This window comes from Protopterus annectens, chromosome 10.part0, assembly GCF_019279795.1.
Source record: "Protopterus annectens isolate FY-2018-M chromosome 10.part0, PAN1.0, whole genome shotgun sequence".
Taxonomy (NCBI): domain Eukaryota; kingdom Metazoa; phylum Chordata; order Ceratodontiformes; family Protopteridae; genus Protopterus; species Protopterus annectens.
The window spans coordinates 1554847806-1554875702 of NC_056744.1; the positions used below are offsets into that span (position 1 = coordinate 1554847806).

Consider the following 27897-nt stretch of genomic DNA (forward strand, 5'->3'; position numbering starts at 1 on the left):
ACTTTTAAAAAATCCCCAACCCCCCCAAACCCCCGGGCTCCGACAAATGAAAAAAAGTGGAGGGGGTAGGGGTTTTTGCCGGGAACCCCTTTTTGGAAAAACTTCCCTAAGTCAAGGCCCAACACCCCAAGGGCCCCCTTCAAAAAATTTAGGGGTGGGGGTGGAAAACCGGGAAGCCCTTACCCCGAACCCCAAAGAAGTAAAAATTTAAAAATTCCCGAAAAGATGGCCCGGTTTCCAAAAGGGCCCCCGGGCTAAGCCCTTAAAATGCCAAAGAAATGTAAATTACCCCGGAAAAACTGTACCCATGAATTTTTTCCCCAAAAAATTCCCCGGGCACAAAATTGAAAATTTTAAAAGACTTAGGGAACCCAGGGGAAGTGGTTCCTCACTTTGATTTAACCAAAAGGGCCCCAAAAAAGTTTTAGGAAACCTTCTTTGGTTTGGGAAAACCCCAACAAAATAAAAGGGAAAAAATTTTCAAACCAAGGAAAAAATTTTCCTTGTATTAAATCATCCCCCCCTTAAATCCCTTTAAAATATAATGCCCTTTTATGTACCTCAAAAAAAACACCAAACCCGCTGGAAAGGAAGGGGAAATAAACCCCCTAAAAGAAACCGGGCCAAAAACAAAAAGCCTATGCTGAATTAAAAACTCCCAAACTTTCTGTGGTTCACCAAAGGGGATTTTTTTCCTTAAAAACAAAAACCCAAAGGGGGTTCAAACCCGAAAACTGGGTTTGGAAAAATGCCCCCCAAAAAAGAAATCCCAATTTTCCCCAGAGGACACCCAGGGAAACTTTTAAAATTTTTTACAAGAACAAAAATGCCCAAAGGGGAATTTTGAACCCGAAACCCCTCTTGGAAAAAAGATGCCCAAAAAGGGCAAGAGGCCCCCTAATTGGCCCCCTTCCCCGGAACCCTTTTTGGGTATTTAAAATTTGGAAATTCAAAGGGTCCCCTTATCAACCCCGGTAGACAGGGGCCTTAAAGAATTTTAAAAAATTTTTGGGGGAAAAAATAAAACCCAAAATTGTTTGGCAAAAACCCAAGGGTAGGGCTGATTTTGGAAAAATAAATTTTTGAATATAAAGGCAAAAATTGGTTTAAAAATTGGGCCCGGGAAAATTCTTAATGATTTTTTTTCCCCCAGAAAAAAAAATCCTTTTTGAAAGGAATTGGTTTTAAACCATGGCATTAGGAAAAAAAACCCAAAAAAAAGGAAAATGCCAAAAAAAACAACCCTGTGTTATTTTTTTTGGGAGTCGAAAGAGGGACAAAAAGGGTTTTAGTTCTTGTTTATTAAGGAAAATAACAACCTTTTGAAATGTAAAATTTCCATCAAAAAGGGAAAAAAATTACCTTTAAAAAATTTTTTAATAAATTTTTCCAAAATATTAAAATTCTGAAAATTTATTGGGAAAACAAAAAATTTTATGATAAAAAAAAGCAAAAAAGGAAACAAAAACAACCCAAAACCCGATTATGCAAGGAAGAAAAAAGGGGGAGAAAGGGGGAAAAACCTTTTTTCTTTTTCAAGTTTGGAAAAAAAAAATGCTTGGAAAAAAATAAAATTTTTTTTTGGTGGTTCTTGGGGTTTTCCCTTTGGGGCCTTAAAATTTTTTTAAAATATGGGGAATAAACCTTGGGATATGAAAAAATACCCGGTTTTGGGTTCAACATGCCCTTTTAAAGGCAAAGAAAAACCAAAATTTAACCAACTTTAAAAAATACACCAGGTTTTTAAAAAGGGGGTTTTGAAAAAGGACATAGAATTAAAAAACCTTTCGACATTGTTTTTCAGCACTTAAAAAAGTAAGTTTGGGAAAAATAAAAGGCTTTTTTCCATTTTTAAAGGGGTTTCACCTTTGGTTAATGTTTGGGGGGCTCACAAAAAAAAACCCTTTAAAAGGTCCAAAAAATCAAATTTTGGGAAAATAGTTTTTTTCTGGAAAACCTTTGTTCCTTTCCCCTAAGGGGGAAGGAATGTTTGGAACCCTAAAAGGCAAACAATCCTTTTTACTTATTTAACCCTTGGTTTGGCAAAAACCCGGAAAAAAAGGATGTTTTAGAGGTTTTAAAAATTTTTGGAATATAAAGGGCAGGTTTTTTCCCCAAAATTATGTTGCCCTTGGTTTGGAAATTTAAATTTAAATTTTTTTACAAAAACCCCCAAAAAAACCCATAGGGGGTTCCTTTTTATTTGGGAATTTTGCAAAAAAATGGCCTTTTTCCGGAAAAATTACCAAAAAAAATTATGGAAAGAACCAAAAATTTTTAAAGAAGCCCAAATTTTTCATTTAAAAATAAGGGAAATCGAAAGGGGACAAAAGGTTTTAAAATTTGGCCCCTTCCCGTTTTTTAAAGGAAAAATATCATTTTTAAAAAAAAGTAAAAAAATTTTATAAATTGCGCCAAATTCTAAAGATTTTTCTAATGAAGGGAAAAATTTTTAAAATTATTCCCAAATTTTAAAGAAAATGTTATTGGAATTAAAATTCCTTTAAAACCCAAAAAAAGCAGAAAACCCAAAAAAAAAAATTTTTTTTTGAGGGAGCAAAAACAGTGTATCAAACAATTAATTTTTTGGACTGGAAAAAGACAGGAAAATTTGGATTTTTTTAAAATTTGGGGAAAAAGAAAAAAATGGCCTTTGGAAAAATATAAAAATTTTTCAGTTTTTAACTTCCCTTGGTTTCCCTTTAAGAAAAAAAAAAAATTTTTTTGAAAAGGGTGAAAAAAGGGCCCGAAATCAAACCCTTTTTTTTTGAAAAAGATCCCGTTTTTGGGGTGAGGGAAATGTTTTTTAAGTTTAAAACTTTTTCAAGAAAAGGTTTAAAGAAAAACCCCTTTAAAAAATTTTTCCCCAAAGAAATCAGGGTTTTAAAAAGGGAAAAAACCCTTAAAAATTAATTTTTTTTGCTTAATTTGGGGTTTTTAACAGAAAACCCGTAAAATTAAGGTTAAGTTAAAGGAAATTACAAAAAAAGGCTTTGGTTTTCCCTTTAAAACGGTTTTGGTCCCTTATGGGGAACTGTGGGTTTTTTACCCCAGAAAAAGAAGAACCCAAATGGTTGAGAATTTTAAATTTTAAAAAATCACTTTAAATCACATTTTTATCATTAGAAAAGGCCAAGTTTTGTTCAAATTTCCACTCAAGGAGAGGCCCCTTTTTGGGAAAATTTTAAATTGGGCCCAAAAACTTTTTTTTTAAAGGGATAAAATAAAAATAAAAAAATTTTAAAACCCTTTAAAAATTGGGTTTTTTAAAAATTTTGGAGAAAGTTGTTTCCTAAATTTTTTTAAAAAAAAACTTTTTTACATAAAATTTAAAATGATTTCCCTTTTGGTAAATTTACCCCGGTATTTTGGGGGGCCCAAACTTGGGAACCCCCTTTTTTTTAAACAATGGCCTTTCCCTAAAAAAATTTGGATATCTTGGTTTTTCCTTTTTCCTTTGGAATGAATAGGGAAACAAAAAAAATTTTTCTTTTTTGAAAAACATAAAAGGGGGGCTTATTTGGTTAAAACAAAAATCCCCCCAGGAAAGGGGGAAAATTTCCCCTTGAAACTTAAAACTTTACCTCAGGGGGGGTAAAGAATTTAAAAATCGGGGAAAAGGAAGACAAAATTTTAGGTTTAAGAAAGGGCCACGAAAACATTTCCCTTGGGTAAAATAAAAGGGGATCTTTTCACACCCTCATGTTCTCAGAAATTGTGGGTTTCCCAAGAAAAACATCAAAGAAAATTTTTGGGCCCGGGAATTCGGTAAAATATCAGGGAATGGAAACCCCAAACCCTGAAAGCAAAAACCTGGGGAAAAGGAATTTTTTTTTTTTTTTTTTTTTTTTTTTTTTTTTTTTTTTTTTTTTTTTTTTTTTTTTTTTTTTTTTTTTTTTTTTTTTTTTTTTTTTTTTTTTTTTTTTTTTTTTTTTTTTTTTTTTTTTTTTTTTTTTTTTTTTTTTTTTTTTTTTTTTTTTTTTTTTTTTTTTTTTTTTTTTTTTTTTTTTTTTTTTTTTTTTTTAAAAAAAAAAAAAAAAAAAAAAAAAAAAAAAAAAAAAAAAAAAAAAAAAAAAAAAAAAAAAAAAAAAAAAAAAAAAAAAAAAAAAAAAAAAAAAAAAAAAAAAAAAAAAAAAAAAAAAAAAAAAAAAAAAAAAAAAAAAAAAAAAAAAAAAAAAAAAAAAAAAAAAAAAAAAAAAAAAAAAAAAAAAAAAAAAAAAAAAAAAAAAAAAATTCCTTCAAGGCCCACCCCTTTTTTAAAAAAAGAAAAAAAAACCATTTTTCCCAGGTTTAAAATTGCCCAAAAAAAAACCCCTTCCTTGGTTTCCCCCCTTCCCAAAAATTTCTTAACTGGCCTTTTTCCTTTTGGGAAAAAAACCTCCAATGGGCCAGGATTTTCAAAGCTAGAGGGCAAAAAAAGACCATTCAAAACACTTAATTTGGTGTATTTAGCTGGGTGCAGATTTGAGCATGTTTCCTAACAGAAGTACCTGTGGAGGCAGCTGTAATACAGGCATCTAAGTAATAGCAACACTTGACAATACAACAGTCAGTCATGTCTGATGCTTTTAAATAACATCATTAATGCTGGTTTATGTCGTCCCTTATGCCAGGTCATACATGTGTTTTTAAAATGTACCTCTAGTAATGTAAGGGTATGATTACTGATAGCCCTAATCATCAGAGTTGCAGAATGGTATATTTTTGTATTTTAACCCATCACTTACATCACTTATCTTATTATACTTATTATTTGATAAAGTAATGACAGCATATGCATTTTTAGATCTCTTGTGAACAGTCGGATTTCCGACATCAGTATCTGCCAGTAGCTTCTTCTATAGAACTAGTTATAACGTTCCTAGATCCTACAAAATCTGTTTTTTTTCTTGGAGCCAGTGACTAACAGTATAACTGAATGGACAACAATTTAAAGACATCCTCAAAAAATGGTATTACAGAAGGAATGTCAAGAGATGTAGAAGCCTCTGTGTTCAACATCATATATGTCATCTCAAGAAAAGATAACTTTTTGGTACATAATTAAAATGATCTGTCATCAACTGGTAAAGTTTACCCACAGAAAATATTCTGGAGGAGAACCAAACAAATGGAACCCTCATCACCAGAATCAATAGCCATTCCAGTGGGATAAACAATTTGGTACTCATAACTTAGGTGTTCTTTCTCCTCCTTAGAGTTAGATGAAGGTGGAGGAAGACAAGGAAAACGACCCTTTTTCTTTTTGAAAAAACACTAGAAACGGGAGGCTTAGTGGTGGCTGCTGAAGCAACAGACTCCCGTTTTAGCAAGGTACAATACTCCCTTGCAAACTTAAAATCAAATTTAGCCTCAGGGAGATAAAGAATATCAAACATCTGGGGAACAGGAAGACAAATATCAGGCTTTCAGAGAACAGGCACACAGAAAACTGATATCTGGGAATCAGGCATAAAGATATCAGAAGCGTGATGCTTGCACATTCTGGTCTCATGTGTCTCAGAATTGTGGGAATATCACAATGCAAAGGCATCAGAGAGACATAGTGAGTCACTGGGATTACTTCTGGTACAATATCAGACACCTAGGAAACAGATCCCAGGGTGAGAGACATATTCATTTTTAACCTGAAAGGACTATTCTCAGCCACTTTTAAGAATCATTTCAGGTATTGCATCATCTTGTCCCTCCACTGCTACTGCTCCTGTGACCTCATGTCAAGGTAGTGAGACGCATGGAACAGCATGAGATCCAGGAAGTAAAGCAACCGCTGATGCAGAGGAGTAAATATGAAAAGCAACAGCTAAGGACTGAGCTTCCTTGCTAGCAAAACATGCAAGGGCCTTTCAATCATGAACTCCTGACAAAGAGCCAAACCTAGTTTCTTCACTCTCCCATTGAATGAAGTCTTTCAGATATTGTGAGAAAGGTCTTCTAATGTCTGTTTTTGGTCTTTTCCTTCTCAAAGTCTTTTTATTAGCAACAGAAGCAGAAAGCGGAGAAGAGTCACTAATTTCCTGCCTTTACGAAAAGACTGAAAATCCACATCTTCTATGTTTTCAATTAGTGCAGTGTTCACAGCATGGTGATCCGCTGTTAGACAGAATAAGTACCATTAATGGAATTCCATGGAAACGTCTGATGTTTGAAAAACATTTAGTGGTAGTTTTGAAAATAATTAATTACTGAAAAATGCTCACATATTTCTGAATTTCTCAGATTGTGGGCACCTCCAAGAAAAACTCAGTACAATAAATATGACCTAACATTGACTTACAGCACATATCTAAACCATCATAGCTCAACTGGACTCTATTGGGGTTGTTGCGTAAAAGCAACCATTTCTACAAGACCAACAAAAACTGCATGAACCTTTGCAATGGCTGCAAGGTGGGTAAGGTGACTATTCATAAAGGGAAAGCAAGCAACTTCGCAAACCAATACAATGGCAGTTACCAAGCCATTTTGGAAAAATGAGTTCCTCTAAATTAATAGAAATTCTTTATGCATCTACCCAGCCTCAAATGAGACTCCACAGTAAACCTCTCCTGACAGGCCAAAACAGTTCAATATTTGTTTTACTTAACAAGAGACAGGTAGGTCCAATCCCACAGCCCTCACAATTCACTCCAACACACTACTTCAGGCCTCTAAGAACTAAAGAAGTGTCACAAGAAATTCCACCTGATGCCCCTGTGCCTTACTATCTCCATTACATCTACCATTTGGAAATAAGTCATCATAAAACCCATCCCAAAAAGTAAAACATCTCAAACAATCAATGGCTTCAGATCAATTTCAAAGACTTCCAACACTTAGAAAGGTGCTAAAAAATTTATATTCTCCAAGATACTTAATGCATTAAAATAAAGGGGTACTCTTTAGTCTAGCAGAAGCATAATTACAGCCGTAAACATGACATTCCACAAAGCATTAATAAAGACCTCTTCACCAAAGCAATTTACATTCATTTAACCAAGGCATTTCATCTGGTTGACTAGTTCCTCCTGTTAAACTCCCTAACTTATGGAAGTTTTAGTAACAATAATCTAAATTGATTTAAAGATCTTCTCCCCAACAAGAGCTCAAAAAAAAAAACAAAATTCTTTCTTGTCTCCCAAACACTCACTAGCCAAAAAAGTGTTTCCCAAAAATCTGTAATCTGTACTATCCTTCTTCTATTTTCCCAGACTTCCATCTGATTTGCCAAAGCTATCAACCATTTTATATAAAGAACACATGATATAGGTCAGAACAGTCCCATTCAAGCATCAAAAATATTTAGATATTTAATCATATTCATTTGTATTTGTTTTCTTCTGAATATGAAAAAGTCCATGTGGGCCAGAGGGTGCCTTTCAGCTGTTCACATTTTGGAGGAATGCCCTTGTTTTCATACTTTTGCTCCATCTATCCTAAAAATTGAAATTTTAAATTAATAGTACCATAATTTTAAAAATGTTCCATATTTGGGGCCTTTTTCCCCACTTCATTTTTTGCTTTGCTCATAACTCTGGAGGTATAAGTTGAGAGGAGTTCCAGAGATCTACTTCAGTTAGCAAATTAAAATAATTAAGTACATCATTTTGCCATATACACCTTAGGGCTTACAGTTATCTGGTATAGCTACAGGCTAAATTCCAGGAAAATTTGTACAGGTAACTCACTACCACCTTTGAACATGAAGGTCAGTTTGCAGATTCTAACTATGATGTTTGACAAAAGTAGTATGTTAATTTAGCACTTGTCAAGTTTACTGCTCAATGTTCTTAGAAGAGACAGGGAAGTGTTTTTGTCTCGGAATTTGAATTACTTTTGACACTGTGGGCTATTCATTCTTCTCAGGACCTCCTTACTCCACTAGTAGAGTCCCACAGTATCTTAGTGGTTACTAATTCATCAGTGGTACAGATACCATCAAGTTGAATGACCTCCTATTCTCTTATCCCAAACACCAAAATATATATTGTGTTTCTTAAGGATCAGTGATCAACACCCTGTTGTACCTTAACCTCTGGAGCGTCTCTATAAGCTATGATGTCATCTGCCTTACTGACCTTTGAATAACCTGTGGGAATCTTAATGTATAAACACATGGTACATTTTAATTCACATCAGCTATCATACCAACAGTACTCAGACTTCATCACAAAACACACTCTCAGCACAACAATATACCTTCTCAACTCATCTAATATTAAGCAAGTGCTCTTTGATGTTATCAATATGACAGGGAGTACAGGAAAGATATTTTATGACTCTAACTTATAAACACTTCTTGTTGGTACACGGAAGGCTACCAACATACACATATTTAGGAATTTATGCAATCAGAAAAATACGTATTCCACCTATGCATCTGACATAACTCCAGAACCAAAAGGAAACCTGTGTTTTTTCACTGCACTAAAGTCTATATAACGTAAGAAACCATAGGAGGGATTCAGGAAGGATACAGACAGTGTTTAAGTGAATCACATTTGTGTAATGCTAATTTGTACATAAGACATATTTAGAGATAGGATAATTACACAAAAAGTGTTCTACTTTACACAGAAGCACTGCATTCAGACCATTCATGTAAGAGTTTGAATGCAAATGTCTTGCAGAATGTGCAAAACTGAGTATTTGTGCGCCTGCATGAGAAAGACAGCAATCACAAAGCAAATGGTTGCATGTTATAGCAACTCCCCTCTTCAACGTTCACTACATAGTTAAAGGAAGAATACAGCTTTTAAAAGAATAAATAAGTGCCCACATATGATGACAGAAGTTTACTTAATCTGAGCAAAGTTGAGACGAATTTATTGTTTTTTAAATTATTATAGGTTCATAGGTAGGTACTAGGCTATCTGCCCGAGGGCACTTATAAGCCTAGCCAGAGTGTGTCGGCTTTCACCACCCCATTGATTAATTAACTGAGCCTCTATCAAGCAGAGCCAATGAAGTGATACCAGGGGTGTATTTCCTGTTACCCATCCACTCATCAAGGTTTCTTTTGAAGAGTGTTAGTGAGGGGCTCTGCCTAATGTAGTTAGGAATTTTGTTCCAAAGCATAGGGAGTCTCTGTGAAAGGAATCTATCCCTCCAGCATGTTCTATTTATTGTTGTGGCGAGGTTTAGTTCACTAGAGCACGTGGCTCGCAGTGACTTGGATTTCTTTAGGTGGAGCATGTCCATCAATTCTGAGTTGGACATGGATTTGTAAGTCAGGCAGAGATCACCTCTAAGTAAGCAATATGTCACTGAGTACAGCCGGAGTTTTTTCAGTCGACTGCATAGGACATATGTTTGAGGCCAGTAATCCTCTTGGTGAGGTACTTTTTTAGTCTTTCCAGCTGTTGGAAGTGTCTTGTAAGGTACATCTCAAATGGGGCATTATACTCTATGATGGGTCTGATGAATGATGAGTAGAGGGGCACTATAACCTCTTTATTTCTAGATGCGAACCCTTTAGTAATTAGATGGGCCACACAGAAGGATTTCCTAACTACTATTTGGCTATTTTATCATAGTTTATGTTGTTCCACTTTGTAATGTCCAGTAACAGCTTGATGAAGCTACAATGAAATTTACACAAACACTGATGTCCTTCAAGGATGCATCTGCAGTCATCACATATGGGTTGTCCTGCCTCAGGCAGCCCTTCGGTCGGCCGGATTCCAAAGTCTGGGTCCGGCGTCGGCTGATGTCGCACTTTCCCCGACGTCAGAGCGCCTGGGGTATAAAAGCATCAGCCGACGCCATCTTCCTCAGTCTTTCTTGCCGCATGGTGCCCGAAGCAGAAGCAGTTCGCAAGTGCTGGTCAGCCAGCTCCTGTAATTCAGCTACCGAAGACTTCAAAAAGCTAAGTACCCCGTTGGGGACGCTTTCTTGCCTCAGCTAATGTCAGATAAAGTTAATAATTGTTTAACTTGTGGGAAACAAATACCTCATAAGGATTTCCACTCTTACTGCCTACCTTGTCTAGGCCCAGACCACGACGTCTCGGCCTGTTCAGCCTGTGCTTCCTTCAACCGACACACTCTTAGACGTCGGGCGGACATTGCAGAGGAATTTTTTGGGGCTAGTTTTTCGTATAAGATGCCGTCGGGGACTCCGACTTCTCATTTAGTTAAGAAACGGAAGGACAAGGACCGACACACGCGGGCCGCGGTTTAGGCTGAAACCACGGCCAGGCCTACCGCGAGTGTCTCGGTCTCGGCTGAAACTGAGTCCTTGGTACTTCCAATTACTGAAACCGCTCAACCGACTACCTCGGTCCCGGAGGCCCCGGCTGAGTCGGTTATTGAATTTCCGACAGAAACTGGTGTCCTGGAACCTTCTGACACCATTCCTTTAGACAAATCTACACCAGCACGTGGTGCAGCCAGGCCTCCTGCATCCATGTCCATTAAGGCATTCTCCAGGGCTAAAGCTGCTAAACTCTCAAAAGCTTTGCCTCCCAAGGTTATCCCTCAGGGACCCTCTACTGGTTCACAGATTCTAAGCTTAGCAGAGGATCTTATCTCCTTAATTAGGGGCTCTCAACCTCATCCAGACAGGGGCTCTCAACCTCCTCCAGACAAAAGGCCCAGGGTTGAGCCCTCTGATCCCCACTCCTCAGATGAGGCCTCTGATGGCTCTACTCTCTCGGACCACCAGGAGGAGGCTTTTTCGGCCTACGAGGATTCTGATGCAGAGGAATCTATTCCCTCGGCCTCCCCTCCTGAAGAGTTTTCCTTTGGGGAGACACTACACACCATGAGAGAGCATTTCCAATGGCAGGGCCAGGAATTCTCTGATTCCAGGAAAAAGCTAAGGACCTTTTTACATTTGCCTCAGCATAGGCCTTTAGCTATTCCTCCTGTTTTGAATGTCATTGATGATGTGTACTCTGACTCTAGCACAACCCCTGATTCTCTCCCTCTGGCTCCTGCCAAACCCGATAGGTACTACAGGGTCCCGGACTCGCATCTTTACCTTTACAAGGCCCACTCTGCTGATCCAGAAACTATTTCCCAGGGCCCTAAAGGGGTTGCAGCTGCCACTGCTAAAAATCCTCTCCCCTCTGAAAGGCAGTCCAGAGCTTTAGAGAGATGGGGTAAAAAAGTGTATACTTCTGCTACTCTTTCTCTTTCTATGAGGGCATTAAATTGTCAATTTCATATGATACAGTACCAAGAGTATTTGTTAGATGAATTGCATAAAAAACTGTCTTCACCTGACCCCCTAGACCGCAAGTCACTTCAGGATCTGGTACATAACTCACAACAGGTTAGCAACCATTTCTTGCAATGTGGTTATGATGCATTGGAAGCTTCATGTAGGTCAGCTATGACTGGCGCAGTCATACGTAGGCATGCTTGGATGAAGGAACAATCTCTGCCAGACCATGTTAAAGCAAAGCTGCTGGATGCTCCTCTGGAAAAGCAAAAGTTATTTGGCTTCACATCTCAGGAGGTCCTAAAGAAATTTGAAGAAAAGGCAAAATCCGTACAAACAGTCAAGGATTTTCTCCAAGTACAACCACCAAGATTCAGCAGGAATTGGCCTTCCAAGAATTGATCCTTTCCAGACACAGAGAGGTTTCAGAGAGGCAAGAACAGGCGTGCCAGAGGTAGAGGGCAAGCTAGAGGCTCCTACAGAGGATGTCAATGGCAGCCTCCCAACCAGAGAGGTAATGCAGGACCTTCAACTGCTGCACAAGGACAGGCTCAATGACTTTACTTTGACACCGCCAACCAGGGCTCAATTGGAAGCACCTTTGAGCAGAAAGCTTTCTTTATTCTCAGAAAATTGGCACAGTATTACAAGGGACAAATGGACACTACAAATAATAGACAAAGGATACAGGTTTCATTTCCACACATTACCAAAAAGAAAGGGCATGCCAGACCTGCCACCGAATCAAAGGGCAGAGGCTTTGAAACAAATTTCCAGCTTAATGCAAATGAAAGCTATAGAAAAGGTTCCTCTCTCAGAACATGGCCAAGGATTTTATTCAAGACTATTCCTTGTTCCAAGAAAAGAAAAACAATGGAGGCCTATTCTCGACTTGTCCGCACTGAATACTTATCTCATTGTGCCAAAGTTCAAAATGCTGACTCTACAGCAGCTCCTTCCCATGCTGGGCAAGGGGTCTTGGCTGGTAACTCTAGACCTCAAGGAGGCATACCTGCATGTCCCTATCAGACAAAGTTGCAGAAGACACCTCAGATTTCTTGCAGGGTCAGAGCATTATCAATTCTCAGCATTGCCTTTTGGCTTATCTACTGCACCCAGAGTATTCACGAAATGCCTGGCATCAGTAATTGCACACTGCAGACTTCAGGGGATTCAAATATACCCATATCTGGACGACTGCCTTATATAAGCGGACAGCCAACAAACTTTGGTAAAACACTTGAATTATGCCATCCAACTACTTCAGGCCTTGGGATATACAGTCAACTTTCACAAATCAAGGCTTGTTCCATCCCAAAGAATAACCTTTCTGAGTGCAGATCTAGATACAACCACCCAAATGGCCTTCCTCACAGAAGAAAAACAAAGTCAACTACCAGATTACTTCAAAAATCTGACAAGACAAACCCAGCTGACTGCAAGGAAAATCCTGCAGGCCCTGGGAGGCCCTGGGTTACATGGCTTCTTGCATCCTTCTGATTCCGCAAGCAAGACTACATATGAGGAAACTACAATGGTACTTAAGGAGTTTATGGACTCAGAACAGTCACAGCCTGGAAACTTTGATACCACTCATTCCATGCCTTCAAAAGGAATTTCTGTGGTGGGCTCAAGCAAGCCAGTCAAACAGGGGTCCGCTTTTCAGCAAACCAATAGCCAGCCAAACCATTACAACAGACGCTTCAGACCATGGATGGGGAGCGCACATGGAGGGCAGATGCATTCAAGGTCTATGGTCGCAAAAAGAGCTACGCATGCACATAAACCAAAAGGAAATGCTGGCAGTGATACATGCAGTCGAAGCCTTCAAACCCTTTCTGCATCATGGCCATCTGCTAATAAGGACAGAAAACACCACGGTTATGTGGTACATAAACAAGCAAGGAGGCACCCATTCCTAAACTCTCTGCAGGCTGGCAATGAATCTATGGGAACTTTCCTTGAAACTCAATATACAGCTACAATCCCAGTTTGTGCCAGGGAAAGACAATATACTGGCGGACAGCTTAAGCAGAAATATCATGGATGCACACAAATGGATGCTGCACCCAGACATCTTTCTACAGATAACACAATCATGGAGGAGGCCGGACTTAGATCTTTTTGCCTCCCCCCCACAATCATCAACTGAAGAAATTCTGCTCAAGGACATACCACCCACAAGCATGGAAAGTGGACGCCCTCTCTTTCAGCTGGAGAACTCTAACAGTATATGCATTTCCACCTCTCCCATTAATGACCAAGGTTTTGCTGAAGATCAGGTCAGAGCAGCCAAAAGTGATTCTGATAGCTCCGGACTGGCCAAGACAGCACTGGTACCCACTGTTAAAGAGCCTGTCATGCACGAAACCATGGCCTCTTCCTCTATGACCACTTCTACTGACACAGTACAATTACAAAACTCTGCATTCCAACCTGAAAACCTTGCAACTAACAGCCTGGAAAATACCTTGACTCCTCCTCAGGACAAGCTATCCCAGAGAGTGAAGGATATTATTATGGAAGCTCGCCGGCCTTCCACAAGAAAGGCATATTCAGCAAAATGGAAAAGATTTCACATTTGGAACACCACAAAGGGCCTAGATGCGACAGTGATGAACATGGCACATATCCTGGAATACTTGGCAGAAATGTTCCACAGTGGTCTGTCTTACTCTTCCATTAAAATTCATGCTTCAGCAATTTCAGCAGAGTACAATACTGATCCACCTGTCTTCTCTCATCCTCTCCTAAGACAGTTTCTAAGAGGAATCAAAAACATCAATCCTCTAAGGAAACCACCTCTACCTACTTGGGACCTTAACTTTGTGTTGGAAAAACTAACACTGCCTCCCTTTGAACCAGCAGCATCTGCAGAACTACAGTTCCTGTCTTGGAAGACTGCTTTCCTTCTGGCCATAACCTCAGCAAGAAGAGCATCTGAGTTACAGGCCCTTATGGCAGTACAGCCATTCCTTATTTTTCATCAGGACAGAGTTTCATTGAGAACCAATCCTACATTTATGCCAAAGGTAGTATCCAGGGTTTCATTAAATCAAGCTATTCACTTGCCTACCTTCTTTCCAAACCCACAAAACAAAGGGGAGAAACTTCTGCACACCCTGGACATACACAGACAGTTGCGCTACTACTTGGACAGAACTAAAGGTTACAGAAAAACTGACCAGCTGTTGGTAGCATATGCTGCTGGTACACAAGGAAAAGCAATTTCCAAACAGACAATTTCAAAATGGATAGGGAATTGCATTTGTTTTTGTTACTCCTTTCATGGAAAAACTGTGCCAGCTAACATTAGACCTCATTCCACGAGAGCCACAGCCACCTCCACAGCCTTCTTAAGAGGGGTGGCTACCAAGGACATTTTAGAAGCTGCTGCATGGAGCTCCGTGCATACATTTGCCAAGCATTACAATTTACCTTTATATTCCAGATCTAGAGCAGGCTTTGCTACGGCAGTCCTGCAGGGCATTTTAGCTACACCATCCTTTATATAGTTCCTCCACCCCCAGATTGGCTATGGTATTCTACCCATATGTGATGACTGCAGATGCATCCTTGAAGGACATAGTACAGTTTTGTACCTACCATAAATGTAGATGTCCGATAGGTGTGCATCTGCAGTCAGGTTTACCCTCCCTCCTTCCCCTCTGTGGTATTTCTTGGGTCCTTACCCCTCTTATAGCTAGCTGGCGGGATCTATTATGCTGTATTTGTTTTTATATTATTGTGCATGTTTGGATTTTTAAATGCATCTCTCCAAATTTAGCCTTCCTTAGAGGGCACCTGGCATCTGGGGCAAGAAAAACTGAGGAAGATGGCGTCGGCTGATGCTTTTATACCCCAGGCGCTCTGACATCGGGGAAAGTGCGACATCAGCCGACGCCGGACCCAGACTTTGGAATCCAGCCGACCGAAGGGCTGCCTGAGGCAGGACAACCCATATGTGATGACTGCAGACGCATACCTATCGGACATCTACATTTATGGAAGGTACAAAACTGTACTTTGCAGCTGTTTACATATAGCAGGTATGTAACTCTCTTTCAAAACAGACATAACTAAACACTGTGTGCAAAACAATAGCCAAACTGGTAGCAGAAAGGGGAGCTCAACTTAGCTTGTACTGCCACCAGGGCTGGCTTTAGCAACTGCAGGGCTCAATTTGGGGCATTTTTGGGGGTCCCCATGCAACACCCCCTCTCAACAAGCCAACCCCCTTACCCTTTGTCACACCCCTTTCTCTATTGAACTGTTTTTCAAATAATGTAGGAATTCTACTCCTTAAGTACAGCCTGAGCACTAGGCATTTCTAACCAAGCCTAAAATTTTCTTGCCCACACAGGCCATTATAAATGTAATTCTTTGCTCTTCTCTCCCTAAAAATGATTTAGCTAAGTTTAGTTCCTTATGATACATACAAAACTGTTACCACCTGACCAAAATATTCCCAATCAACTCTTAAACGTTCTTGTACAAAATGCAGACCTGTATCCTTCCCGCTACAATTGTAAACACACACACACACACACACACACACACACACACACACACACACACACTGAAGTGACTATTAATTACAACCACTTGTTTATGTATATTTCAGATGCCTGAAATCAAATAAATGAATGAATACATAAAATTAACCAAGAAATGTATCTCAGATTGCTAGTAGCAAAACCATCCAGTGCAACCAACTGCAGTATCCTTGCCCTCACAAATTCTGAGATCAAATCAGACACAAAGACTCAAAATCAGGAGCAGATATTAAGATTGCTACTATAAGTTTAGAAAGTAGAATAACACACTCCATAAACTTCATTTTTCTTTATGAGATTAAGTCTGAATCTCACATGCCTACCATTATTTAGTTATTTGCATACCAATTTGTCATAAATCCACAAATCTTATGACGAACAGAGCAATAGGAGACAAATCAGGGACAGTTGAAACAGGTATGGCCTCTGCACAAACACAAGATGCTGTTGTACTAATGCTGCTGTTTTAAAATTTAATAACATATACTGACCTAGATATAAATTTGTTTCCAGACAAACAGTAAGGCATTTAATAAGCAAACTGTAAACATTGTACCCATCTTAGATACACAGAAAGTGACTCAACTTTCCAGTTCACTTTGAAGCAGAAATGCATTGCATTCCACCAATGAAAACAGAAGCAATGAGCAGCATGTATTAGAGGGAGATTAGAGTAAAAAAAAACATGCGCGTCGATAAAGTCAGTCCTCATAAAACCAAGAAAAACAGCAAAAAGAGACTGAACAGCATGGCTAAAAGCAGATACATTGTTTATTCACTAAGCACTTTCACTCTCTTATGGCGCTCATCAGACCACACATACAGATAAAACCCAAGACTCTTATATACATCACCATATACAAAATGATCATCAATTAATCAATTAATTACAAATACCACAACATTTCATGACTGGTTTTAAGGGTATAGTCTCATTCACAGCATAACCTTTATCAGCCTATAACACTGTCATCCATTTTAGTTCACAGTCCTCAGTTTTATTTTCCATGTCTCCAAGTCTTAAATCTTTAGACATAAGTTGTAGGACCATAAATTTGAAATGACATACATTGCCATAAGAATTATCATGCTTAGCTAGTGCACTTGTGCTTTTAGATTTATGTATATCACACAGATGCTCATGAATTTGCTCTCTAAGTGAGCAGTTAGTTTTACCTACAAATACGTAAATCTAAAAGCACATTCACGCCCATGCTTTTATATCGGGAAAATGGAGAGAAAACTTTGTGACTGAATTTATAAACAAAGTTATCATGTCAAGAAAAAGAAATTGATAAATGCACTAGCTAATCATATTAATGAAAATCTTACACATGACTTTAAATTTTGTATTGTTGAGCAAATACGGGCATATGACAGACATGGTCCCATAGCAACTACATCTTGAACTTAAATTCTAACAACTGGTCTGGTTTAAATGGTCATCTCTCTATTAACTGATTGTTGCGGTTAAAAGCTTTAGAAAGACAGCTATAGTTTTTTAAATTAACAGGGTGGACAATTTGATCAGTTTTTTTTTCTGGTATAGAATGCTGCTTCTTCTTCTTTTGGCTTTTCCCGATTAGGGGTCGCCACAGCGGATCACCTGTCTGCTCATGATTGGCAGTAGAGTTTTACAGTGTCAAGTTGCCAGCCCGGCGCCCAACCTTCCACAGAAGGCACACACACACTTATGCCTAAGGCCAATTTAGAGTGTCCAATCCACCTACAGCATGTCTTTGGGATGTGGGAGGAAACCGGAGCACCCGGAGGAAACCCACACGATCACAGGGAAGACATGCAGACTCTGCACAGAAGACACCCCAGCTGAGGATCGAACCGGAGAACTTTTTGCTGTGAGATGACAATGCTAACCGCTGCACCAACGTGGTCTCCCCTGGTCTAGAATGCTGCTATGGTGTTAAATACATGCTTAGAAAACATTTTTTGAAACAATAACTTCATGACATATGTATATATTTTATATTAATTTTTACATATTTTATATTGTTTATTTCCACAAACATATTCATACATATTTTTCATGTATATTTAAATATTGGTTCATGTTATTCATTCAAGTCATAGATTGCATGCATTTTATTTAATTTAAAAAAAATTGCACTTTAAAAGTTGAAGGTTTGTTACATTTGGTTTGATTTGTTAATATGTGTGCCTTATTTCTTAAGACATGTTAGTATATTTTTTAACTTGTAAGTCTTTTAACTTGTACAATTCTTAAAAAGAACAACATGGCTTAGGAAACTATGCTGGGGGGTTGGCTAACAGATGACTGTGTTTATCAATTCTGACTGATTTAAGATACTATAAAGGGAAGTGGAAATGCTTACATGATTATCTGATGAAGTTTCAAACGCAAAGACAAAAGCGCTTATGTTTTTTGTTTTTATTCATTTGGTTGATATTAGTTTATTTAATAAATTAACCTTGTCTGGAGGAGTTTGAGGTGTGGACAAGTCCACTGTTTTTTTATACTAGTTTGTGCCTTCTTTTCATTTGTTCAAAGCCAAAAATAATGGGGGGACAAAGCCCCAAAAATAGGGACAATTTTTAAATATTGCTCTTATAAACCTAGCTAAAGTAAAAGGTCTTGTGTTATCATGCATTTTCTGAAGAATATGAATTCTGAAACTCAAATGACTGTCATTATTTAGTTCAGTTTATTTATTTTCTTCACTAATTTGCCTCAAAAACCTAGAAAATCACAAATGTTATGAGGACCCAACCAAAAATACTAGGCAAAAATCTGCACATTCTGCTAAAACTGGATGGTTGAGAGGTATGCTGCGACCCTCTGAAAAAAGCACCATCTCCAACTGAAGAAGAAGTTGAATGGTCTACCTGTTTCAAGACAATTCTGAATATCTGTGTTTTTTCTTCCCGGAAAAAAATATTTACATTTGTCTTTTGTCAAAAAAAAAAACTTGACCTTGCTTCTGAGTTTGATCTCACTTACACTAAACACCATCTACACACCACAGACTAACTCAGTACCAACAAGAGTCACAAAGGATTGAGGGATATGTAGTCTGCTGCACTAAATAAGCTGATGTCTAAATAGGGAGCAAAACTCCACATCCTTAAATGATTTGCTCCACCACAGTAGCATCTTATTGTTACTGATCATGCAAGATGCATCTTTTTCCTGCAAGGTAGAGGGCAAGGTTAGAGAGATGGGACTAGGAAGTTCCTCTTTGCAATACTGAAGGTCAGAAGTATGGGGGCCCCCCATAGCTGTGGGGATATATTACATCTAATTGGTCAAAATGGCTTAAGACTGGCCCTGACTGCCACTCTCTTTTCCTGCTAGCCTACGCTATGCAACATCCCTCTCAAACAACATTTCAATACTGCCTTTAAATTCCACCTCTTATAAGATTAAAGGCATCCAAGTATTACAGAAATAAGCTATCAAAGTATCAAAGAGTTCCAATCCTTGGATTACTACTACCATGAAATTTTCTGATCACATAAAACTGTCGGCAATAAAGCCGACAGTGTTCCTGCTTCCCATATTCATAGGTTCATAGGTGTGTACTAGGCTAATGGCCCTGGAGCCTTTACAAGCCTACCCCATAGGATTACCCTGGCATCGTGCCACCCGACCTTAGTTTCCAGTGCCTCTGTCGAGCAAAGCCACTGGAGTGATCCCTGGGATGAATTTTCTATTTCCCATCCACTCATCAAAATTTCTCTTGAAGAGGGCCAGTGAGGTGCTCTGCTTGACATGTATGGGAAGTCTATTCCATAGCATGTGCAATCTCTGGGTTATGAACCTGTACCTCCAGCATGTTCTATTGATTGTGGTAATGAGGTTGAGGTCTCTGCAGCGTGTGGTGTTGAGGGATTGGGATTTCTTTAGATGTAGCATTTCTAACAGAGCTGGGTCAGGCATGGCTTTGTAAATCATGCAGAGATTGCCTCTAAGTAGGCGATATGAGACAGAGAATAGTTGGAGTTTTTTTTGTCTGTTCATGTAGGACAAATGTTTAAGGCCTAGGATCCTCTTTGTGAGGTACTTTTGCTGCCTCTCCAGTTGTTGCAGGTGTCTAGTGAGGTACATGCCAAATGGGGCATTGTACTCAATGATTGGCCTAATGAGGGAAGAGTAGAGGGAGACAATGATCTCTTTCTTCCTGGATGCAAAACCCTTAGTAATGAGATGTGCCACATAGAAGGACTTTCTGACCACAGTGGCAATGTGGTGGTCAAAAGAGAGGTTGCTGTCAACCTGTGTTCCCAGATCTCTTGTAACGCCTTCTGTGTTCAGTGGACTAACATCGATGTGGTAATTCATGGGAACTGGGTTTTTCAATAAAAACACCAACAAAGAAACTGTTTGCAAAAAATCACCGGAGACACTGAAGAGAATGAGTATCCACACTTTACTGATAATTTTGGTACCTCGGCTTCAAAAAGCCTTCCAAGGAATAGATTTTTCATCAGGGATACCTTCCTATATATCACAAACAATTACCCAATTACCATCAATAATTGCACTTAATAAAAAGCTGCAATAAAACACCAACGATTTGATGTGCAAATTACAAAACACAATGCAGAAACACAATTTGATTACATACATCATGCCATAGAAAACAATGAAAAACTCTGAAAATTACTAAACATTTCAAAAAGCCTAAATGAGTATATCTATATCTACAGACTGAGATTACACATTTAAGTCAAGTTCTAAATTCAGACCATAAGGTCACAAGGTGTTGAAATCAATAATATATTTTGTTTCCAACCTTAATAAAGCTCTGATCAGATCCTGACAAAACTTTTGCCAATACACTGAAAATTAAACTATAGGATGACCCTCCATGTACCTTATGGAAATGTTGGGTGACTGGGCTCTCCATTCTACCTTTCCTAATATCCCCCAGGTGTTCCATGATTCTTTTTTTAACTACTCTCTTTGTCTGACCGATGTACCACATGGGCAGTGCACAACCACACCCCAAAATGTACACCACACATGAGGTACCACAATCAAAACACCCCCGTGATCGATGAATCTTGACATTAATTCTCTCTCCTTCCAAACTTCTAATATTACAGCATACCTTACATCCCCACAAGGGTACGTGCCCTTTCTGGATCCCAAAGGATTATAAACTCTACTATTCAGGATCTCCTTCAAATTTGAACACCTGCTAAAAGAAAAAGTAACCTTTTCAGGAAACAAATGACCTACTTCACTATCCTGTTTCACTATGGGCCAGAACCTGCTAACTGTGTCTTAAACCGGGTTTTTCCCAAAGGGGATAGGATGTCAACATCACTCAGGGAGTTAATAATAGCTTCCAACTTGCAATTGTCTGCAAACTTTATCAGCCAGAGTACCTTCGTGTTGGCCTGCACTTCTGAGAAGTAGATACCAAATAGGAGAGGACCCAGGACTGAACCATGTGGGACTCCGCTCGTGACTGGTCAACAGTCTGACTTGGAGTCAGCTACTTTCACACTGTGGTTTCTACCCGTGAGCTGGTTTGCAACCCACCTAGTGATATAGGAGTTGATGCCTAGCTTAGTGAGTTTTTCTATGATTCCTGAGTAGGGAATGGTATCAAAGGCCTTGGCCAGATCAGGGTAGGCTATATGAACCACCTTGCCTTCATCCACAGCTCTGGTGACTGATTCAAAGAAGTTGACCAAGTTGAGCAGGCATGGTCGACCCTTCACAAAACCAAACTGTGTGGGATCCAGAGTTTGGAGATTCCCTATATCCTTGTTTATTAAGTCCATGATGATGCGTTCCATAGCTTTACATATCAGACTCATCAGGTTAATGGGGCGATAGTTCCCAGGGTTTGTAGTCACTCCTCCTTTGTGAAGAGGGATAACTGTAGCAGTGCGCCATTTGGTAGGGACAAAGCCTGAGGTGAGGCTGTGACTGAACAGGGCACACAAGTGAGGTGCCAGTTCACTCTGCAGTTCATATAGAACACAGCCAGGGATATTGTCAGGTCCCATAGAAGCTGTATTCCTGGCCTTGGACGGTGCTGTTTTAACCTGTGCAGCAGTAATACTGGGTGCCTGGCAATCTACTGGTATTGTGACTGGTCCCTTGGAGGGGGGTAAAGTTGGCACTGAATCTGATGGCCAGTATATTTGCAATATCTGTTGTCTCGGTATAGGAGGTACCATTGTACAGTAGCTCAGAGCAAATTTGGGTATTGCTGTGGAGATTCTTTACATAACTATAGAAGGCCTTGTGGTTTTCTTTACTATCTGCTGCAATTGTGTCTTCATAGCTAGCTTTACAGGATATGATGAGGGATCTCAACTTTGTGTTGAGGCTGATAAGGGAGTTTTTCCAGTCTTGGGACTTCACCTTACTCTGCATCAGTTTCCTCCTTCTGTTGTAGAGTTTGTTTATGGCAGGGGACCACCAGATTGGCTTCCTTCTTTTGGAAGAGAGTGTCTTGGTTCTGTTGGGTATGGTGAGATCCATGCATTTGTGTACATGTTCATACAGTGCATTGGTGTATTATTTGGCGGTCATGCAACTGATGTCCATTTGTATGGGTGTCGTGAAATTAGCCACCTCTGTTTTTAGGAGCCCAAAGTTAGCTTTGGAGAAGTTTTTCATGGTGATTATCTTTGCGGGGGATGGGGGTGCCTGGATTTCCAAGGTGATTAGTTTGTGGTCAGATCTAACCAGGGAGGAGTTGACTACTGGTGTATAGCGATGGTTGCCCATGTTAGTAACAACCAGGTTAAGGATATTTCTACCTCTAGTGGGGATCAGAATGAGCTGGTCCAGGGCAATGGAATTAATGAATTCCAGGAAGTGTTGGGCAAGTGTATTGGTACATGAGTAGTTTTCCCAGTTAATGGAAGGGTAGCTGACATCACCCAGTATGAGAGCATTAGGCTGGACCCTAATATTTTCCAGGGTGCTTAGGAACATGGAGTGTGAGTCTTGAGACATGGTTGGGGACCTATAGCAGGCTACAACCTGAATTGCTGTCTTACCCAATGTTAGCTGCACCTGAAGTATCTCAGATGAGTTATGTTTGGCTACTAGCCTGGAGGTGTGCACATCCTTTATGAATATGGAAACACCACCGCCTTTATAGCTTTGGTCCAAGTACTGGGGCCGAAAGGTGTGGAATGAGTTATAGCCTGGTAGTGCAGGGGTGCTTTCTGCTGCCTTGAACCAGGTCTCTGTTATGGCACAAATGTTGATGTTCTCCATTTTAAGGAGTGCTTTGAGCAAGTGCATTTTGAGATTTAGATTTCTAGCGTTGAGCAGCATGACCCTCAGATTGCATTTGTTTGTAGCTGTTACAGTGGTAATTTGGTCTTTGGAACACCGCCTAAAAAAGACACTGTAAGGATGGCAAGAGCCTTGGCCATTATCCAGAAGCCCAGGGGTGACAGATGCAGGCCATCTCTGGGAAAGCATCCAGGTCTGTCAGTCATGTCATCCCAGGCTGACAGACACTGGATTCCCTTAGAATGACACCAGAAACTTAGCCAATTGTTGAAATCAATCATTTTCTGCTTATACTGTGGGATCATTCTAGGTGATGGTAGAATGCTACTCAGGGCTAGGGTCATACCCGCCTGGGCTACATAATCCGAGACCTCTTCCATGTCTCTTTTCATGTAGTCCAGGGAGGTACTTCTCAGATCATTCACACCCACATGTACAATGACAGAGTCATATTTGAATTTATTGTTGAGGGACCTGAGTGCATGGGTTATGTGGCAGATCCTGGCGCCTGACAGCCAACTGACTGTTACTTTCTCCTTATTCAACCTAGTGAGTGGGACATCAGTGGGCCTAACTATCAAGTCACCTATGACTAGTGCGTTGGGGATGCTGTTTTGCCTTAGGGGCTTTGGTTGTGTGGCATACTGTTTAGCAGAGCTATATGTCTCGTGATTAGTGTTGTGTTGTGGTGGTTGAGTGCGTTTCTGCCTTGGAGGGCTCTGCTGTTTGAGTAGATTTTTATTGAGAGCCTCCATGAAGGTGGGTGTGTGGTATGTGTTTTTATGTGAAGGCAGTGCTGGTGTGTGTTCTGGTGGGCTATGTGTTCCATGTGGTGTGGTGCAAGTGTTAACCTTCTCCTCTTGACCAGCTATTCTGGTCTTGGCTGGAGAGTGCATGGCTTCCAATTTGGATATATAAGTGAATCTCTCGCAAGTCTGAGTGTTAACAGGTAAGAGGAGAGGGCTGTCAGTGTACATGAGGCAGTTGCAACATTGCCTCAGGATGCCCAAGTTCACCAGGTTAATAGGAGAATGCACAGGGAACTCATCTTTAGACATGCCTGGAGGGGTAGGCATTAATAATAAGTACTGGAGCTATTTCCTTGTAGAATGTTTAGTGGTGGTAGCACTTTTGTGTGCTACAATAATTGCTACAAGAAGTCTGGTAAAGTGCTAGACTAATAAGCTAGTAAAAGTGTAGGAGAGGAGAGAACTAGTAGATCTAAGGGAAAAATTGAAGTGCAGACCGCTCAGAAGCTTACAAACAGTCCTGGATACAGCAAATCTGTATCTGGACTAGACTAGTTACAGGGAAGGTGGCAAACAAGTGCAAATGTGGGGTTTTAAACCAGAAAGTTCAAAGAGATGGAAAAACTGCCCAAACGGCCAGTAAACTGCAATTTCTGGGCCAGAAACCACTCCTCTTGTGGTACATAGCTACCTAGTACTTACCACTCCCACTAATAAGCTAGAAGGCTTCCCTCCAACACAGAAAGGCTTGGTGGCCTCAAAAGCTTACATACAGTCCTGGATACAGCAAATCTGTATTTGGACACCATACATTCTGGGATGCAATCTACTCCTTTAATATGTGCATTCAAGAGGGTACCATGATCCCTACTCAAAAGGCAACTGTTAAAGTTTAAGAATCACTTAATTTTCTATGTAACTCCTCACTTAACCTTCTGTTTTGCTTTAGCAATCCCTTCCCATTCCCTCTCAGTTCCTGACTTTGTACTGCCCCATTCTCCATCTACTTACCCAACCAACACCTTCCTTTACCCTGAAATTAGATATTCCCCAACTACTTTTTTCCTTCCAACTTTTCCTCTACTCTCTTGTACCTCACATGACCTTGCCATTCACATCAACTCCTGTCCATCATCAGATTTGTCCCCTTCTCAGAGTAATTTAGAGCAAATGACCTGCAACCTTTTCCTGTTACCACCCTCTCACTCCAGCATGCTCTTATCCCCATCCTTTCACAAGTTACACCTATCACCAGCTTCTAATATTCACTTAAATTACATTTGGAACATTTCTGTGTGGCCATACCAGAAACTACCATCCCCTTGGTTACTGGAATCATAGATTAAGTGACCTTGAGCCTTCTGGGCTTCTATCCCTCCACCCATCACTTCTCTTTTACAAACATTACACTTTTTAAGTATTTGACTGTGTGCCCTAAGCTGGAGCAATAGCAAACTGGCTACTTAATCTGTGAGGACAGCTACACATTTTATCAAGAATCGCAACTACAAATGCTTTTTGATTTTTTTTTTATCTGCAATGTATTGTACTGTCTTCTTAATACCAGACCACTGTACTAGGACCACAACCATCTTATTTATATTATAGTGTGCTGTTAAATTTTGTGTGCTTTGGTTTGGTCATATCTACGCACTCACTGCTTAAACATATATTGACAAATGTGAGTAAGCATTTTATTATTACATATAATGGGAATGTGTTCATATTTCTCTAAAGCACCCTCATTGGGTTACATCCAAAAAGTTCTTCAGGCTCACTGATACCTACCTGATTGTTAAACTCATTTGGTCAGTAAATTAACAAATACATATTACTAATCGTGACTGGGACATATCCATTGTAAATGGCAGCATAATAACTTACAAACTTAACTAAAAATAGATGCCAAGAAAAAAAAAACGGATGAGACCAGAGAAGTTCCTATCTGTGTGCCAATAGGTGGGCCTCCTGCACCATAGAATTTCTGCTCTGGATTTCTCCTATATTTCTTTTAGCACTGTAAGCTCCCTATCACCAGTACACCGCATGTCCATTCATCCCACTTGATGGTTAAGGGTACTATATCCCATCATTTCCCAGTTGTGGAGTGACTTATAAACCCATTCATTTCTTTGAAGTGATATGAGGGAGCTGGGAGTAAGCCATCATGCATACAGGGCATCCAAACTTCTCAGGGCTTCATCCATCCCTGTGGTGCATTGTGAAGCTTGCACTGATTGCTGTCATAGAAAGATTAATACATGAATCATATACACACATGCCAAGGCCCCAGGCTTACATGCAATGTGGTATCACCTTAGCTATAATGCTGCATGTAGGGGCAGCAGTGTAAAAGACCTGACAGCATGTCCCCCAAAGGATGAGCAGTCTGGTCTCAGCCACTCCTTTCCAGCCTCTACTGCATGAGTCATCTATGGAATAGTCGGGAATTTATCCATATTTGGCTTTCACTTGCAAGGAACTTCATTACAAATTTACCAAAAGAAAGCACAACTTTTAGATGTTATAAAGAATATTCACTTCCAATCAGTGCTCACCCTGTCCCCCACAGCAAATATAAGTGGCACAAGTAAGTGGTAAACTTTCTGAATGAGCCGATCCTGAAATTTTCCTTGGAGCTAGAATTTGGGTAGCTGAGGTTGTAAAGGTTGGGAGTGTGCAGGACACAGCAAGGTGCCATTACAAAATGACACACGGGTGAATTAAATTGGTATTTCAGTTTTGGGTTACAGTTTGAAAGACACTGGCAGATAGGTTCTGATAAAACAGAAAATAAATAGTAACAAGAAAAAGTCATCATATAATATGAAGTAATACACTTTAGGCTGAGTGATCCTGAGATTTTGGTGATGAATCCTGAGACCCTAATATTTACACAAAATCTGAATCTTTAGATATACAGAAATATGCAGATTACAGTTACTATCACAATGCTCATAATCAGATTTCAGAAATGGCAATACAGCAACTGCATCAGACTGTAAATGTATGCCTTGACTAGCCCTGGCACTAAACAGACAACCTATTTCCTAGCAGAGTAACAAAGCAAAGTCGGAAGGAAGATGCATCTGCTCAGGCCATGCTGTCCAAGCCAGACAAATAAACAGTAATTAATATTCTCCATTTGGGTTGTCTTCTCTGACATACTGTCAGCTTGCTCTACCCCATTTTGGATGTTCCAGTTTAAACAAACAGTTTTCACCACAGCTGTATCTTTTATGGGAGAGCAGCACAGACTGCTTAAAATTCCATAAATGTCTGCGTGCTGAACAAAAGGTTAAGCACTAGCTCGTAAAGCTCCTCCCTAGGAACAGCCCTCCCCAAAGCAGCAACTGGCTACTAACCCACTGCAGAACATACACTGTGTGGTGTCAAAGTACAAGGACAGCAGTAAACATTACCTTATAAATTCCAACTACATTTTGTAGGGTTGTGAAGCTGTGGCCACGATGCTTGGGTGTTTCAAGACAACTATCACAAACAGGAGTCTTGTCCTTTTCGCAGAAAAATCTTAACCTTTCACCATGCTCTCTGCATTGCAGATTTGATCCTGTGTAAGGCCAGTCTGTCAGAGTGTCATTTTCCTTGGCTGTGTACAGGTCTTTTCTTCCCTGGTCTAGGTTCCACATCTCTGCCTTCTCTGCTATGTTTGTTAGTGTTCTGTTGGTTATATATTTCTTAGCTGAACATTTTTCTCTACAGGTGGGACACAAAGCTTCCTGGCTGTCCCAGTAACTATCAATGCAAGATTTACAGAAGTTGTGTCCACACTCCAGCGTTACAGCATTATTAAAGAATTCTAAACAGACTGGGCAAATCAAATCATCTACAGAATTTCCTCTGGAAGCCATTCTCTCAGTTCTGTAGTTTCACTTTTTCTTTCTCGAGAAAATAACTTCCTTGTTAGGTCACATGGTTCCTTAACTCTTTTCATACTGATTCAGAGCATAGCGAGCATAGCAATTTGACAGGCAATTTACTATCTTACTTTTCACAGCGTATTTCTTACCTGTCATGCTGCAAAAGAAAACACTACATTGACAATTTATGTTAACTACTTTGCATGCCATAATGAAGTGCCTTCATATCTACTGCTATATTTATTTTAGATTAATTTACTCTTAACATCTATTTTGTTTTGTGAGACTGAGTACAGGTTGTCGCATGTCTCGTATCA

General features: G+C 39.6%; 1 protein-coding gene across 1 annotated transcript in view; it reads right to left on the reverse strand.

Annotated features, from left to right (window-relative positions):
• Positions 1-27593, reverse strand: part of LOC122813723 (zinc-binding protein A33-like) — a 273572-nt gene extending 245979 nt beyond the window's left edge. The window contains exon 1 of the mRNA XM_044086189.1: positions 27122-27593. Coding sequence (XP_043942124.1) covers positions 27122-27571 — 450 coding nt within the window. The 5' untranslated portion in view covers positions 27572-27593. The remainder of the gene's footprint in view (positions 1-27121) is intronic.
• Positions 27594-27897: the final 304 nt, after the last annotated feature.